The sequence below is a fragment of the Sciurus vulgaris genome, assembly GCF_902686455.1.
Source record: "Sciurus vulgaris genome assembly, chromosome: 3".
NCBI classification, from domain to species: Eukaryota; Metazoa; Chordata; class Mammalia; order Rodentia; family Sciuridae; genus Sciurus; species Sciurus vulgaris.
Genome location: NC_136463.1, coordinates 59,926,330 through 59,943,764, shown reverse-complemented (window position 1 = coordinate 59,943,764; position 17,435 = coordinate 59,926,330). Strand labels below are relative to the sequence as shown.

The 17,435-nt window shown below is 38.2% G+C and overlaps 1 protein-coding gene across 2 annotated transcripts in view; it reads right to left on the bottom strand.

Moving 5' to 3' along the window:
* Positions 1 to 17,435, bottom strand: part of ZZEF1 (zinc finger ZZ-type and EF-hand domain containing 1) — a 115,580-nt gene that overhangs the window by 89,485 nt on the left and 8,660 nt on the right. For both annotated transcript variants that reach the window (XM_079130744.1, XM_079130743.1), the window contains exons 2-8: positions 12,932 to 13,076; positions 9,294 to 9,488; positions 7,878 to 8,049; positions 6,692 to 6,891; positions 5,168 to 5,378; positions 2,129 to 2,245; positions 194 to 372 (exon numbers count right to left, since the gene is read on the bottom strand). In XM_079130744.1, coding sequence (XP_078986870.1) covers positions 194 to 372; positions 2,129 to 2,245; positions 5,168 to 5,378; positions 6,692 to 6,891; positions 7,878 to 8,049; positions 9,294 to 9,488; positions 12,932 to 13,076 — 1,219 coding nt within the window. The remainder of the gene's footprint in view (positions 1 to 193; positions 373 to 2,128; positions 2,246 to 5,167; positions 5,379 to 6,691; positions 6,892 to 7,877; positions 8,050 to 9,293; positions 9,489 to 12,931; positions 13,077 to 17,435) is intronic.

Sequence of the window (17,435 nt, the reverse complement as noted above, 5' to 3'; positions counted from 1 at the left end):
CCCCCTCTCCCTATCAGCTACAGTAAAAGTCTTATACTCAAAGGATATGCACACCAAGGAATCAAGGTATAATTACAACAAAAGACAGTCCACAAAATACCCCAAAAGATAGGAAGATGCCATGAGGGCACAGAGTGAGAGTGCTTTAGGATTTGTCCACTGCTGGCATTTCCATCATGCCCAGGTCATTTACCGTATTTGAGGAGCAGGTTCTGTCTGACTGATGCCATAGATGAGATGAGAGACGAGGCATTATACCCTGTGTCCAGGTGGTCAGTGATGGTACACAGAGAACTTATCACTTTGGCAATGCTTCCTCTTGCTAGTGCAAAAGCCAGAAGAGTCAGTTCCACCTCTGGGGTAGAACAGCAGCTATAAGAACAGGAATAAAAACAAAAACAAAAACAAAAGACCTTTTCACTTCCTAAGAATATAAGGAAATCCAGACAGCTCAAAACCATGTAATTGATTAATATGAGTAAAATTAATCTTCCATATGCTTTCTTTTTCTTTCTTCTCTCTCCCTCTTTTTTTTTTTTTTTTTTTTTTTTTTGGCACCAGGGATTGAACCCAGGGACATCCCCTGGCCTTTTTAAAAATGTTTTATTTTGAGACAGGGTCTCCCTAAGTTGCTTAGGGAGGGCCTCGCTAAGTTGCTGAGGTTGGCCTTGAACTCGATCCTCCTGTTTCAGCCTCCTGCATTGCTGAGATTACAGGCATGTGTCACCATGACCACCTGCTAGATACTTTCTGTATGTTTATCAGAAATACTTTGTCAACATCCTTAAGAAAACCTAAGGAAAAACTAAATCAACCCAGGGGAACCAGAGAATTAAATTCCCACTTCTATAATCTTAATCTATAAATACTAAATGATAATCATAAGCCAAAAATAAATGAGCTGCTGCAAAAAGTCTTCACTATTCAGAAACCTGTGTAATGAGTTGGCTTGGCCAAAGAGTTGGGGTATATTTCTCGAGAAGCATGAAATAATTATGTTTTATCTATTCCCTTCACATTTCACTGGCTTTTAAAATACATTACACTGAAACACCTAAACTATTTGGATATCAGGGTCTGGTTTGCCCTATAACACAGTAATGTCCCCACAGTAATGAGGTAGAATTGAGTGTCCCTACATTTAGTGTTCCCTTCTGTCAAGCAACCAAGATGGTCTTTCCCAATTCTATGTAGAATTAGGCTATGAGCCTGGTGCAAAGGCAAGCAGGTTTGAATGAAGGTGTGGCCTGGGAATAAGAGTGAAATGAGAAGTTTAGCATTTTGGACTTTGAGATGTCTTTTCCAGATGAAATCAGGACTTTTCCTCCTGCCTGCATAATTCTACAGGACAGGTGATACCACCAGAACTAAGCGTGAACTATTAATTCACTTTCTCTTCGGACACGAAATAGGGGGCATTTTCAGTGGTGATTTTTCTTAAATATTTTTTTACTTGTAGATGGACACAATGCCTTTATTTTATTTATTTATTTTTATATGATGCTGAGGATCGAACCCAGTGCCTCACATGCTAGGTGAGTGCATTACCACTGAGTTACAACCACAGTCCCTTCAGTGGTGATTTTTAATTTTTTTTTTTTTTTTTTTTTAATTTTGAATGACTTAGTTGGATATGGTGGCATACACCTGCAATCCCAGCAGCTCGGGAGGCTGAGGCAGGAAGATTGCAGGTTTGAAGCCAGCCTCAGCAACTTAGCGAGGCTGTAAACAACTTAATGAAACCCTGTCTCAAAATAAAAAATAAAAAGGGCTGGGGATGTGACTCAATGATTAAGTACCCTTGAGTTAAATCCCTGATACCAAAATTCTTTTTTTCGGCGGGGGCGGGGGGGGGCACTCCCAGAATATAATGAGAGAAAAATAGAGGGCTGTAAAGAATTCTAGGTGTAGGCTGAGCTGATGGCGCCTTCTATTCATGATTCTGATCCTGACATTGGCTTGGAGGCAGAGGTGGCCCTCCCCTGATCTTCCAAAGCCCTTAAGGAGATAAAGGGCCAAAAATAATTTTTTTAATAAAATAAAAAAATAAAAACTTTGAAAGACTTAAAAAGTATATACATGCCCTACACCCCCCACAAAAAGTTTACCTCATCAACCTTGATTTTACCTAGTTATTCTTATGAGGAAGCTGTCCACTTCTTCCAGAACATTAGGAGATAGGAAAGTAGAAAAATCTGTAGATCCTGGTGAGAGGGAAAGTGGAGGCATGTGCTGCAGTGCTTTCCTAGAAAAAATAATGTGTGAAATCAGCACAAAGCCAGGCATGCTATTAGACAAAAACACAATGGGAAGTGCTTATTCTGATTCATCCCTTATAAGCAGTTAGTGTACCTACAGAGAACCTGGTACACAATATAAACCAGCCCTATCCTTAGGAATCCTAGTAGTAAGTAGCTAAGTAGTGTAATAGGGTTTTTTTTCTTTTTCAAGAGTTCCATTTCTCTCTGTAAAAGCTTATGGGACACTCTACAAGCTAGCATTCATTTTAAGTAGTGTGAGCGAAAGCCAAGACTCTACAGAAAACCCAGGGGTTCTTAGGGAATCTGACTTCAGAGACAAGTGCAGTGTGTGGTTCAGCAGGAATCCTGTTTTATACTTAGGCTCTTAGGACCTATGGCATCTAAAGAGGTGTCATGAATTTCATTGTGTTCTAAACATATAACACCATCACATTCTCTATTCCTGCAGTGTGTCTTGGCATTTCCACCTTCATGTCTCTTTTAATGTTTCTCTTTCCTCATCACCTCTGAATGTTTATCTTTCTGAATTCCCCAACAGATTTGTCTCCTCTGGACTAGAAGACATCTTTTTTTTTTATTTTTATTTTTTTAATTTGGAATTGAACCCAGGGGCACTCTACAACCGAGTTACATTCCCAGCCCTTTTTATTTTTTGACAGGGCCTTATTAAGTTGCTGAGGTTGGCCTCAAACTTGTGATTCTTCTGCTTCAGCCTTCCAAGTCTCTGGGATTACAGATGTGCACCAGCACATTCAGTTCATCTAACAAATATATGCAACAAATGATTAGTGAGTCCTACTACGTGTTAGGAACTATGCTAGGTAAGTATACCATGAAAAACTTGAAGGTATGCCATTAGTGGATCAAAAAAACCTCAAAATTCTATAATTGTCACTTTAAGACAACAATAAGGAGTCCCTGAAACATTTTTATTTTTGCATTTCAAGATACAGATAATAAGCAAAGCTAATGCTGTCAATTTCCCCTCTGCTCGGATTTCCTTCTTATCCACCTGACAAGCTGTACGACAAGCTGTATGTATGTCTTGGGGCTGTATGGCAGCTACACTCAGATGTAGCTCATCAATGAGATCTAAGGCATACAATTAGCAGGTGATCATTTACTAAATTTATTTCCACTGATACAAATAAGCACTTTTGTCTAAAAATATGCTGCTTTTCTTATTTTTCCTCACTGATCTTTTTCACAATACATTTTCCATTTAGAATAGTTTTAGATAACTGATTTTTAAGTGAGGGATGCATAAAATATCATTGTAGATTCACTAGTATAACTGAGCAGGAATATTTGCATTCTTCAACAACCTGGCACATCTTCAAATAATAATAATAATAAGGTTAGAAAGCCCTTTCTTTCCCCCTTCCTGAAAATCCAGTCTATTTGGTAGAGCTGTGCAAGGTAGGCATTCAAGTATGCTGGGGTGGGAAGACCATGATGGCCTACACTGGGGTATCTGCACAGAGGGACAGAGCAGTTGGAATGCAGGCAGTACCGAGGGCAAGGAGAGTGGCCTGATGCAGGGAACTGGGGAGACAGGTTCTACAGAGGACAAGAAAGACATTTGTGCAAGGGTGGCCACAGCAGCAGCCCTGCTAACGGTGTTGGAGCAGGAGTAAGATGAAGAATGTGTCTATGCAAAGGTAGGGGCAACAGGACTCTGGCTACATAGATGGAGGTTGAGGAAGTAAGTATGTAAATGAAGGATGATGGGAGCCAGGTTTCTCACTATCAGAGAAGGCAGTTACAAATCTAGAAAGGGAGAAAACTAGAATAAACTCTGTAGTACTGGATTAGAACTGGAAGTATCAAGGTAAACTCGGTTTTTAGTATCATAAATACATACAGGTATGATACATAGTATCATAAATAAATACAGGTATAAATATTTACATGCATACATATGTGTATGCCATTCCTATACAAATGTATTCTGCCTAGCTGTGTCCACTGAAAGGATCTGGAAGAAGTAACACCTTGACAGCAATGGATTTGTTTGAAAATACCATTCTCCACTAAAAGGAACCCTGATTCCTTGGAAAAATGGTTGATTCTAGGACTAAGGGAGGGACCATTCAAACCTGCAAAGTCTTGTGCCAGAATAAAAAGAAGTAGCAGGGTACGATTGTGTTTACCTATAGTCCCAGCTATTTGGGAGGCTGAGGTGGGAGTATCACTTGACCTCAAGAGTTTGAAACCAGCCTGCGCTACAAAGTAACACCCCAACACCCCATCTTCCCCTCAAAACACACACACACACACACACACACACACACACACACACACACACACACCAGTAAGGAAGTATTCTAAGAATGAGGAGGATATTAGTCAGATTGAAGGGGCTGCCACCAGCCAAATCTGGGACGATCTAAGCATCAAACCTGTGGTTAATTATAACCCAATTAATAAAATTCCATGATTCTTGTGTGTGTGTGCATGCGTGTGCACGCATGTGCACAAATGTTCCCCAGTGGATAAGAAATAGGCATAGCACAAGTGACCTCCCAAGACTGAGGTACTTAGTGAGCTGATAAAGAAAGACAGTGGAAGAACTGTGTAAGGAGAAACAGGAAGGTAGAATGGGTGCTTCTTCAAAGTCTATTAAATCAGGGCTGGTGATGTAATTCAGCAGTAGAGCCCTTGCCCAGCATGCATTAGGCACTGGGTTCAATCCCCAGGACAGCAACAAAACAAAACAGTCTATGAAGTTAGAACATTAAAGAAAGAAGCAATGTGGAGCTGAAAAGTACAAATAGAAGACAACAGGTACCCAGGGATGAGCTATTGACTAAGCCCTGATAATGGAAGCTGTTTAGTGACACTCCACAGAGGGGTGGAGAAGAATGAGTGCACCTTGATGGGGTGGAAAACAGAGATTGACTTACTGAGTATTGTGCAGCACTGTCTGGACAAAGGCAGGATTTGTCTCCATAGAAGCTGTTACCAGAGATGTCAGAAGAGACCAATACCATATTGCCGAAGCATCTGAGACTGAGACCCCAGACTTCTTAACTCTCTGAAAGCCAACAGCCCTCAGACCATGAATCCTAGTGTCACATCCATCGCTAAGACAACGCTTTATGTTAATCTGGACATCTGTCAAGCACAAACAACAAATTCAGTATTGGATTAACTTCTTTAGTTCAGTAAATGCTAGGCTCTCAACTAAAAGCAAAATGACAATTGATATTTCAAAAAGAAAATTCTGAAGACATACTTTGATGACAGAAATAAATGTGTGCAATGGAGCTAGTATATAATAAACTTGTCACAAAAACGTTGATGAATTCAAGAAATTTTAAGAGTAACGTGTAAAATTAAGAGTGGCTTATCCCCTAACTTCTTAGGAACTTGTAAGTTCTGAAAAGTACACAAAGAGCATTATATATCCTGACTGAACACATGGTGAGAACATTTCTAGAATTCTTCCTAGAGTTTGAAATCTGGATTGAGTTATAAAGCAGTAGCTGGCTCATAAGCAGTTGTGCAATCAAGTCCAAACAGAAGACACAAACGTGATTCACTTTCAGGAGATGTCGAAATTTCTTATTTGAGTTTTAGGGGAGGTGAGAAGCTAAAAAGGACACAAATTAGAGAAAAGAGCACCACAGGGTAAGGCAGAAAGCTTCTACTCCACAAGCTTAACTACTTCTTTGCTTAGAGGTGAGACACAAAGATACTACCTCCCTAGGTCTCAGTTCCTTTGAGCCAAGTAAGAACACTTCTTTTGACCCAGGAAAGCATTAGAAGAAATGAGACAAAACATGAAGTATTCCAGCTCCCTGAATGAAATAAGCCTGGAAAGAAATCACAAAATTGTGATTATTTCCAAAAAGCTATGTGTGAAGCAAGGTATAATAGAATAAAGTTGGAAACACCTAAATGTACAAGAATAAGGGGTGGGTTAAAATTAAGACTTATTTTTACAACATTAAAAAAAGGTGTTCATGAATATATGATATGACATCACAAAAAATACAAAAGAACTTGAGTATCACCATTTTTGTAAAAAGATATAAGTAGATAAATGCATATGTGAATATAATTCTCTTTAAAAATGTGTGTGTGTTACGCATGTGCACATAAATAAACACATGAAAATTTATTATACAATCCTCACCAAAGTTACATACTGACAATCCCTAGGTAGCAGGATTTGAGGTCTTTTATTTCTCCATATTTTTCTAATTTTCCAATTAATAAAAATAAAATTTTAAACTAAGAAAAGATTTTTATTGCTTTTCTATAGTTTTAAAAAACAATAGGTGAAAATGACCACTTCTGTGTGTGTCATAAGCAAATCAAATCTCAAAAGAAAACTAACAGCTTCTTCACTTCAGAGGTGCAACTGCCAAAAAATATTACTTCCCTTCATCTCCTCCCACTCCCCTTAGTTTTGTTTGACTCACAGAGCTGACTGATATTGGCATTTTCTAGCAGTGTCACATAGCCAGTGACATTGCTGGGAATGTGCACATCTCGAACTTCCTGAAGATCTCCAGCACTCCTCCCCACAGCTACTGTCACCTGCTGTGGCATGTAGCTCTGGTCAGTGGCAGCCACTGCAATAGACAGGTGCCTAAGCACAACATCTGGCTTCATCTTTAAACTAGAAAACAGAGAGTAGAAAACGTGAATGTTTATATGAGTCAAGAGCAAGACTCATTTCAAAGATCTGATTTTTAAAATAACCAAATACTGATTTTTCCTAATAGCAACTAACTTAAATGCTGGTTATGAGTTCCAAGGTTCATATGACCTTCCCAAATCCCTAATAAGTCTTTCAAGTCAAGATTAAACTTATATTTCCTTTTCAGTATCAGAACAGGCAAGAAGGGATAATATGAACATTTTAACAAAATTCCTTTACCTGGCAAGAAGCAAATTCTAAACTGCATTCCCAAAACTGAGTATATTTATGGACTTATCTTTAAATTAGGATGGATTAGATGGATAAAGGTCAAAAGTGACCTCTAAAAGAAAATTAGTCAATTACTTGTATAACTGCCAATTAAAATTAGCCCATTTTCTGAGGGCAATGGTGAAAATTTAGCACGTCAGAACTTCTAGAAATACCAGTTTACTGCCGAGATCATCACTTCAGGATTCCTAACCATCCCACTCTCTCTTCTGAATTGACCAACTCATACAGTGGATTTTGAAAATGCACCAAAGTACAATTATATCTGGTGTAAAAAAGTTCTTGTCCCTTGTGATACTAATTTTCCTGAGACACTAGTGAAAAGGATCTGAAATCAGTATTATAAAATATTAGTCAAATGTTACTTCCTCCTTTATTTATTTTTTTATTTTTTTTTTTGTGGTGCTGGGGATCAAACCCAGGGCCTTGTGCATGTGAGGCAAGCACTCTACCAACTGAGCTATATCCCCAGCACTTCCTCCTTTAAATAAAGAAATTGTATGTTTATGAATATATGAACCAAGCTATGTGATTTTACATGATTTCTTCTACTTGACTGAGGCAGTTTTACACAGTTACTTATAAGAAAAAAATTGGGCAGTTGAATAGAAAATATTTCAAATTAAAAAAACAAAAAAAAAACAAAAAACAAAAAAACGTGTTGTGCTACCCACCGAATCCAGTGTGAGCGGGCACTGCCATCTGACTGCCAGTAGGATGATGTTTCTCCATTTGTCATCTTGTCAATGTCAGCAGGGTTGGAGGATGTTTCTATATAAGCATAGCACTTTGTTACTGATTTGAGTTTATCCATCTCTGGGCTTCTGGTTAGATCTCCAGGGCTTTCTGCAGGAAAATCAGAATTTATCACATAACACCTCTTTCACAAAAAGAAAAAATGGTCATTTAAAATATCTAACAGAATATGCTTGGCCACTTTGGCACTAGAAACTGTAATGTTCCTTAAAATCTCCTTCTGAAGAACCCATTGGCCAAGGATTGCCCATTATCTCATTATAGTACAATACTTAAATCACTGATATATTTACAAAACGATGCCAAGAGAAGGGAAAATGCTTTCTTATACTTTGAATTTACATTTCTTTAATTATGAGTGAGGCTTTTTAAGCCACTTGTGTTTCTGAGTTCTCCCTCTTTCACATTCTTCTGGGTCACTAGTCTATTAAATAATGCATTTTATACATTTTGTATCATGCATATACACACATATAATAGCTAATATTTACTTGAGTGTTTACTGCAAGTCAGGTTTTTAAAATTTGTTTTGTTTTGGTGGTACTGGGCATTTAACCCGGGGGTGTTTTACCACCCTAGCCCCTCTTCTAGTACTCTTTACCATTTTATCTCTAGTTGAACTTTTTGATAAATCTGAAATCTATTTTAGTGAATGGAATGGAATAAGAATCTAGTTTTATTTTTCCTACAAATGGCTTAATAGTAGACCCTAACCCTACTTGTTAACAACTCACCTTTCCATTCTGATTTATAAAGCTGATTTTATCTAGTTCCACAGTCCCACATGTACTTGGATCTATTTCTGGACTCTATTATGTTCAATAGACCTGTCTAAACACATCAGCTTCTGTTACCATCACTAAGTGAGTCTGTAGTGGTGTCTCTCAGTTATTTAATAAATACTCCTTGAGTACCTACTATGTGACAGACTCAGTCTCAGGTACTAAGGATAAGGAAGCAAAAAAGATACAGAACACAAGTAACAAATAATGCTAAGAATTCAAATAATGATTAGTGCTATGTAAGCCATTAAATCTTCAAAGTTAATAGTGACCAGAAGGTGGAGACTGGGGAAATGGAGGCAGGGAGCATTAATTAGACAGAGTAATGAAAAAAGGTTTCCCTAAAGTCACATCTGAGCTAAGAGATGAATGATGAGAAACTAAAACTGGCTGTGTCAAGAAGGAAGGAAGGATCATATTCTTAGGCTACAAACTGGTTTCTATTATGTTTTCAGAAACAAAGGCCCAGACAACAACTGGCTCATCTTATTAAATACATGGTTTAGAAGAAACAAGGATAGAGTCTTTCAGGAGAATCTCCTACATACATACCCTTTTCTTTTTGTACCAATTGATCCAGAGACTCCTTTAGAACTGAAGACCGCATGGTGCACATGTTATTGCAGTGGTCCAACAGTGGGTAGGGAATCACCATACTAGAGATCCGATTGCGATGCAGGAAGCGAAGTATCATTGATGAGTGAACACCAAGGCCTTCTTTTGACTCTGAAAATATGTCTATAAAACCTAAAGACACAAAACCCATTTGTGGTGTTTTGGGGACGCCACCACAATAGTTTCCACACCCTCTTTCTGGTGACCCATTGGAATTGGCTGAATTAAAAGCAGTCATTAACAACCTTCATTGATATTTTCAGATTCAATCATTTAAAAATCTAAAGAAGTTTTAAAGAAATGAACCAGTGGCAATCTCAATTTAAGAATTATTTAAATTTTAGATGAAAAGATTTTCAGAAGATATAGAACAATGATTATGTTTTAGTCCAAATGTTTAAAATGTATAAGCATATAAATATTAACTACAGATTTTTGTTTCCTTGGGTTTTTTCAGGGCTGAGGACTGAACTCAGGGCCTTGCATGTGCTAGGCAAGCACTGTGTGACTGAGCTAATCCCCAACCCTTAAGTAGAGATTTCTTTCTTTTTTTTTTCTTTTCTTTCTTTCTTTCTTTTCTTTTTTTTTTTTTTTTGTACCAGGGATTGAACTCAGGAGCCCCTGACCGCTGAGTCATATCCCCCGTCCTAGTTTGTATTTTATTTACAGACAGGGTCTCACTGAGTTGCTTATTAGCACCATCAATTTTGCTGAGGCTTTGAACTCTTGATCCTCTTGCTTCAGCCTCTTGAGCCACTGGGATTACAGGCATGCACCACCATGCCTGGTTAACTAGATGTTTTACATATAAGATATAGGTTAGGGATAGAATTTACTGCATTAGAGTAAAAGCACAACTACTTTTATATTAAGTTACAACTGCTAATATTACCATGACCTCTGATGACATTTTCCTATCTATAAGGAATTTGCACATACATCCTCATTCAATTCTCACAAGGTAAGAGTGTAGCCAGGGAAGCTATAGGTATCCTTGGTACAATTGATGAAATGAAGCTCAGGTAACATACCAAAATGTCAACAAGAAAAGAGTAGAATGAAGTTGGGCACAGTGTTGCACATCTGTAATCCCAGCTACTTGGGAGGCTGAGGCAGGAGGATCACAGGTTTGAGGTCAGCCTGGAAAACTTAATGAGACCCCGTCTTGTTAAATAAAATAAAATAAAAAAGGCTGGGAGTGTATTTCAGAAGTAGAATCTTGGGTGGGGGGAAAGGAAAAAATAACAGAATGAATCAAACAACATTACTCTATGTAAATTTATGATTACACAAATGGTATGCCTTTACGCCATGTACAAACAGAGAAACAACATGTATCCCATTTGTTTACAATAAAAAAAAAAAAAAAAAGAAGTAGAATCTTCATGGGTTCAACCCCTACTATCCCTCCCAACCAAGGAATAGAAAAAGAAAAGAAAGGGGCAGAATGGGGAATACTCCCTCACACTCCCTTCCAACACTGATCTTTCTCCCCAGTGTGACTCCTCTGAATCTGCCCCCCTATTCACCCTCTGGCCTCAACATATCCTGCTCAGATGCCCTAAACAGACGCAGTGACTCCCTGGCTGCCTCCCATGTAACATCATTCCAGGTAATCTTATGAAGACACAAAACAGACCATATGTACCCCTGTTTAAAATCTTTCCCTGGTTCCTCATAACCTATCTTAACACACTTCATACAGAGTGGCACATAACCCAGGAGTGTTAGTTTAAGTGAAGGGAGATAAACATGATAGTTTTTCCTGGAGATTAGATATATTTGTGGATTTGGAGAGGTTTTTTGTTTAGTTTGGTTTTGGTTTTGGTTTTGAACCTGCTAATGAATTATATAACATACATAACAAAAAGTACATATAACTGTATCACTTCATGAGTTTTTACAAATTGAACATACCCATGTAAGCAGTCCCAGATCAAGAGTCCAGAGGGCTGGTGATGTAGCTCAATGGTAGGGTGCTTGCCTAGCATGTGTGAGGGCCTCTGTTCAATCCCCAATATCAAGGAAAAACAAAAGGAAGTTGTCTTTAATAGTACAACAAATAGATTCATTAGAGCAGAATGAAACTCTGCATTAATTTTTAAGATGAAACATGAAGCTAAGGATAAATACCCACTTTCTCTCCACTCAGAAAATCTCACTGAGGATTCTACTGATGATGTAAAGCTAGAAGTAATATGTAAATGCTAAGATACAAATTAGTCAAATGTAACTCAAAGTAAAATTCATTTATTTACTTATTTTTTTGGTATTGGGAACTGCTTTGCCACTGAGCTACATTCCCAGTCCTTTTTATTTATTTATTTACTTTTCATTTTGAGATAGGATCTCACTAAGTTGCTCATGTTAGCCTTGAACTTGGGATCCTCCTGCCTCAACTCTCCAAGTTGCTGAGATTATAGGCATATACCACCTCACCTGGCTCAAACTATAATTTTAAGACTGCCATGAGGGCTGTGGATGTAGTTCAATTGGTAGAGTGCTGGCATGCACAAGGCCTGGTTCAATCCCCAGCACCACAAAACAAAACAAAACAAAACAAAAAACTGCCACAAGACTAGGAAAAATGCTGATATGTGCAGGCTGCCTACAATGTTCTACAAAAATTACATAATTAAAGACAACTTGAGGAGAAATGGAAGCATACATTCTTCACTAAAATACAGATATCCTTCCCTAGCTCAATACATCACTCAGCAATAAGCCAGAGAGGTCAAGAAAATCAGGTTTACATTTGTCTATCAAATCTATTTTTGCCTCTACTGCTGCCGTAGCTACAGTAAGTATTGTGACACAGAGCACACAGAGCAAGAAAGTTCTTAGTTAAGATAAACTGCAACTAAAAGGAAGATGTGCAAATCTAATTCCCCTTCAAACTCGTCTTTTTTTTTTTTGTGATTCTGTCAGAGCTCCCAAAGAAAACCATACAAACAAAAACAGGCAAAATTTTTCTATATATACAAGGAAGAAGCAGCATTGCTTACTCTTAGTTAATTCATTCTTAAATTTCAAAGTGATCATTTTCTAAAAAAAAAAAAAAAAAAGCACATACACACAAATAAGATGGTTACCAAGGGCAAAAAAAAAAAAAAAAAAAAAAAAGGCAAATGTGAGGATAGCAGGAAAAAAAAAGAGAAGGACCCTGTCCTCATGGAGCTCACAGCATAGGAGTGAAGACAGACATTGAGCAAATAATTGAGTCATTTATTAATTAATTACAAGGGTAATATGTTCCAAAAAAGAAATGCAGGAGGGACAGAGAAGTCTTTTGAAAAGAGTGAACAGAAGATTCACTAAGAAAGGCAGCCTCCTGACAGAGGTTCATAAAAATAGTAGAACTGGCAAGTCATCATTGTAATGGGAAATGAGAGATGGTCACATTGAATGCTAGTTTAGATCATGTGCCCAGTGAACGCTGGTAGGGGAACTTAATTCATCCTGCCTACAAGCTTTCCCAATTTCAAGTTTGTCTAATTTCAATCTAAAGCACAACAGATTAATTTTGGTCCTAAGAGAGCACTTGCAAGCATTTGACACTCCCACAAGAGTCTTACCTGGAACAAGAGAGCAGGCTTGTAGCTGTCTAATGATGTGGCTCAGCTCCCCCTGAAGATTAGCTCCACTGGAATTCTTGAGGGCCTCCAACATGTTCTCAGCATCAACAGTACCATCACCCTCAGCATCAAACTGGGCAAAGGCCTATAAGACAAGGATACAAGAAAATCAGCACTGTTTCAACTTTTTAATTTTTTTTCTATAATTCTTAAGACCAATGATTTTTATTTTTTTTTTTTATTGTTTTGGTTACAGGGAGAAGAGTCTCTTTGTATCACTCAAAGAAGAAGTGAATTAGCATCATAACTCACTGCTTTGTAGGACATGCATACAAGTATACATATACATGCCATTTTGTCATCTCATCTCTCCTCCAAGGGAGTAATCCCCCGCCCCACCAAATAATTTCAGAACAAAGGATCCACTGCAAAGTCTTTTAGCTGGTTGCAAAGGGTCAAACACAAAGCAAAAATTAGAAGGAACTGGCTTACAGTAGCACCTCAGGTTTATCTGGGGTTTTTCTTTTAAACACTTTTTAGACTCAGTGACTTAGGAGGCTGAGGCAGGAGGATCACAGGTTCAAGTTCAGCCTCATCTATTGAGCAAGGCCCTAAGCAACTTAGCAAGACCTGGTCTCAAAATAAAAAAATAAAAATGGCTGGGGACTTTGCTCAGTGATAAAGTGCCCCTGGGTTCAATCCCCAGTACTAAAAATGAAACAAAGCAAAACTCTTTGGAGCCTGGTGTGGTAGCACATGCCCGTAATCGCAGAGACTTGGGAAGTTGAGGTAGGAGGATTGCAAGTCTGAGGCCAGTCTGAGCAACTTAGGGAGACCCTAAGCAACTCAGCAAGACCCTGTCAAAAAATAAAAAATACAAAGACCTAGGGATGTGGCTCAGTGGTTAAGTGCCCTTGGATTTAATCTCCAGTACCAAAATAAAAAATAAAAAAACTCTTTGGCACTTTTTTTTTCTTTTCAGCTTCTTGATCTGAAAAATGGAATAAAAATTATTGCTATTTGCATAAGGGACATGCAAACAGAGTTCAATGTAGTGAAAGCCATTAGCAGTGCAGTGTTCTCTTTCTCCTTTCTAATCAGCAGCCTCTGACCCCATTCCCCATCACATCCTACAAGACCTTCCTCTAGAACAACTGCACCCTCTCCCTGGATCTCAATCCCTGCCTCATTGTGGCTTCTGTCCTGCTGTGATGCTTGTGTTCCCAGACCTCATCACCATGAAATACTGGAGTCGCTGGTCCTCCTTGCCAAGTAAACCTTTCTCTTCCTTAAAACTTTTCCTTATTTCATTGCTGTATAAAATATAGAAATATCCTATTGAGGTTTCATGACACAGTAGTCTTATTTCTATCCCATTACAGATTTCTGAAAAATGCAGTGTTTAATAGGAACAAATACAAATTCCTGTGCTTGAGCCCAAAAACCATGAGCATGTATGCAAGATGGGGACAGAGAGTTTAGAAGTAATGTGTAAAGATGGCAGCCTTCTTTTTGCCTCTAATCAACCTGCCAAGGCTATCCAAAAAGTTAATAGGTTCAAAGACTACAGTAATCAAGACATAATGTTCAAAAGGAGAGATCTTGTTCTCCTCTGATTAAAACCAACTGGGAAAGCTGAGTGAAGTTATATACCAAAACAACCTAAATAGAGAAGACTAGAAACTGTAGCCTGTGACAAACAGCTCAAAGTTCATGGAATCTCAAATACCATCACTTACTTTGTCTCCTTTCTTTCTTTTCCTCTCTGTTCTTTCTCTCTGCCTTCACATCTCTTTCTTTGCATAGCTGTGGATCAACTCAGGGCCTCAGATACACTAGGCAACCACTCTACCACTAAGTTATTTTCCTGGACCATGGACTCTTTACAATAGGGAAGAAATGATAGGGAGTAATAGAATCCTCTTTAAATATGATGTCCTCTTATGAGAAGGTGGGAAAATAGTGGTTAAAATTAACTTCCTTAAACAGAAATTAGAGGGAAAAGCTGGACTTGTCTATTGTCAGTAGGGTATAAAAATGGATTAGGAGGCTCTAAAAAGAATGTCTACCCCATCCCTCAGGGTTTCAGAGTAAAAACTAGACAACCAAAAATGAAGAGTTTTCAAAGAAGTCACACTTACCAAGTGTACTCACCTCTGTTCCCCCACAAAGTCCCACTAAGACAATATTATAAATGGATTTCATATTTTTTGAAAGCACAAGGACAAAGAAAATAGGAGATAATGCAATGGCTACAAAATTTTAGAACCTGAGAAATGGATGGGTAGGACCAAGTTGGCTGACCCATGAGAGTGGGATCCTAAACTGGGAGTGGGTAAAGCTGAGAAGCAAACTGCTTTACACTGCAGGACTCCAAAAGCTTAGGACTTGGTAGAATAAGTACTGCTGAAGATGGAAGTGACTAATCAAAGTCCATTTTAGAAAGAAGTTAGAAATCCCAACTGCTCTGGAGGTTGAAGCAGGAGGATTATGGCCACCTGGCCAACTTAGTGAGCCCTCGTCTCAAAATAAAATTTAAGAAGGGCTAGGAATGTTGCTCAGTGGTGGAGCACTTGCTTAGTGTGTATGAGAACCTGGGTCCCATCCCCAGCACTACATAAAAAGAAATGACTGAATGCTGATCTTAAGGAATCACTGACTCTTTTGTTTTGTTTCTGAGTGGAAAGAGTGTTATTATTTTGTGGGTCTTTTTTTAAGGAATTCCTAACTTTTTAGAAATACACAATGACATATTTATACATAAAATGACATGGTGTCCAGATATGCTTCAAAATAATTTGGATGGGCTGGGAGCACACCTGTAAACCCAGAGGCTCCAGAGGCTTAGGAAGGAGGATCTCAAGTTCAAAGCCAGCCACAGCAACTTAGTGAGGCCCTAAGCAACTCAGTGAGACCCTGTCTCTAAATCAAATACAAAACAGGGCCAGGGATGTGGCTCAGTGGTTGAGTGCCCCTGAGTTCAGTCCCCAGTACCAGTAATAATAATAATAATAATAATAATAATAATAATAATAATAATAATAATTTGGATGGGAGAAATTAGTAGGTGGGGTCTTCTGATCTATTAAAATTGGTCTTGAGTTGGTGAGTGCTGAAACTGGCTAATAGGTACTTGGGAGCTGTTCTACACTTATTTCTACCTGATTATGCTTAAAATTTTGTGTTAAGAAAAAAGAAAAGGCAGATTCCCCTCCCAATCTTGGTAGAAGCCTGGAGCTAATTCTGTAGAGAGCAGTCCAGAGTGGAGCAGGAAATACAGAAATACCAGGCATGGCTGAGAGTGAGAATACCATGCTGAAAATAAGGGGATTGATGCTCACTTGCTAAATGTATCAAAACTCATCCTTCCCTCAGGGATCTCAGAATTCTAGTAGACAGTCCCATACCCTTCTCAGTACGAGATGGAAGAATCTTCTCTGTGGAATGACAACCCCCAGGGAATAGTCTTGTACAATCCACAAGGAATCTTCCAGTGACAGGGCCTAGCCAATTCATATTACAGTGATTCACCAGTCAACAAGCCAGATATATGGAGCATCCGAGTTTTAAGTTCTTAGTCCCTCATTCTTTAGTGAGTGGACAACCCAGAACCAGGGGACATATGAAAAAAGTTTTAATGTGAAACACAGAGAAAGAAATGAGAAGAAAAGGAAGACTATGTAAGGAGAAGAAAACTTCAAAAGAATGATTAATGTCCTCATAAAACTGTTTTAAAAGACATTTTTAATATAACCTTTACTGAGGTACATCATCTACTTACCATAAAAGTCACCCTGTTAAATCTGGATTATGCAGAGGGGAGTGAGGAGAGGAGGTAGGGTGATGGGGATGGAAAGGACAGCAGAATGAGACAGTATGCATATGAAAAAAAATTTTAAAGAAATAAAAAAACATTAAAAAATAAATCAGTAGTCTCTGAGTAAAAAAGAAAAAGAAAAAGAAAAATTCACCCTGTTAAAATGTACAATTCAGTGGGTCTTAGTATATTCAGAGTTGTGCCACCACTACCACCATTATCTGATAAAATATTACAACCATGAAAGAACAGGATACTATTACAGAAGACAATATACTGAAAAAAAATCTTAATGCTTTTAAAAATAAAAATATCACAAGAAATGGAACATCTTTAGAGAGGTTGGAAGGTAAAGTTAACTAAAGGGCTCAAAAAGTAGAGCAAAAAGACAAAAATGATAGAAACTGAGAGAGAAAAGAGAAGGAAAATCAGGGGGCTGGGCCAAGAGGTCCAACTTCCAAATAACATGAGTCCCAAAAAGATGAAACACAGAAAAATGTAGGGGAGGAGATTACAAAGGTTATGAATTCAGATAATTTCCCTAAACAAAAGGGTGTGAATCTGGAGACTGAAGGGGTTGCCTAACCTACACCATGATGAGAGTATGTCACAATGAAATGTCATAACAATAAAGTGAAAGAGTTCCTATTTCTAGGGAGAAGAAAGTTTCCTCACAAAAGGTCAACA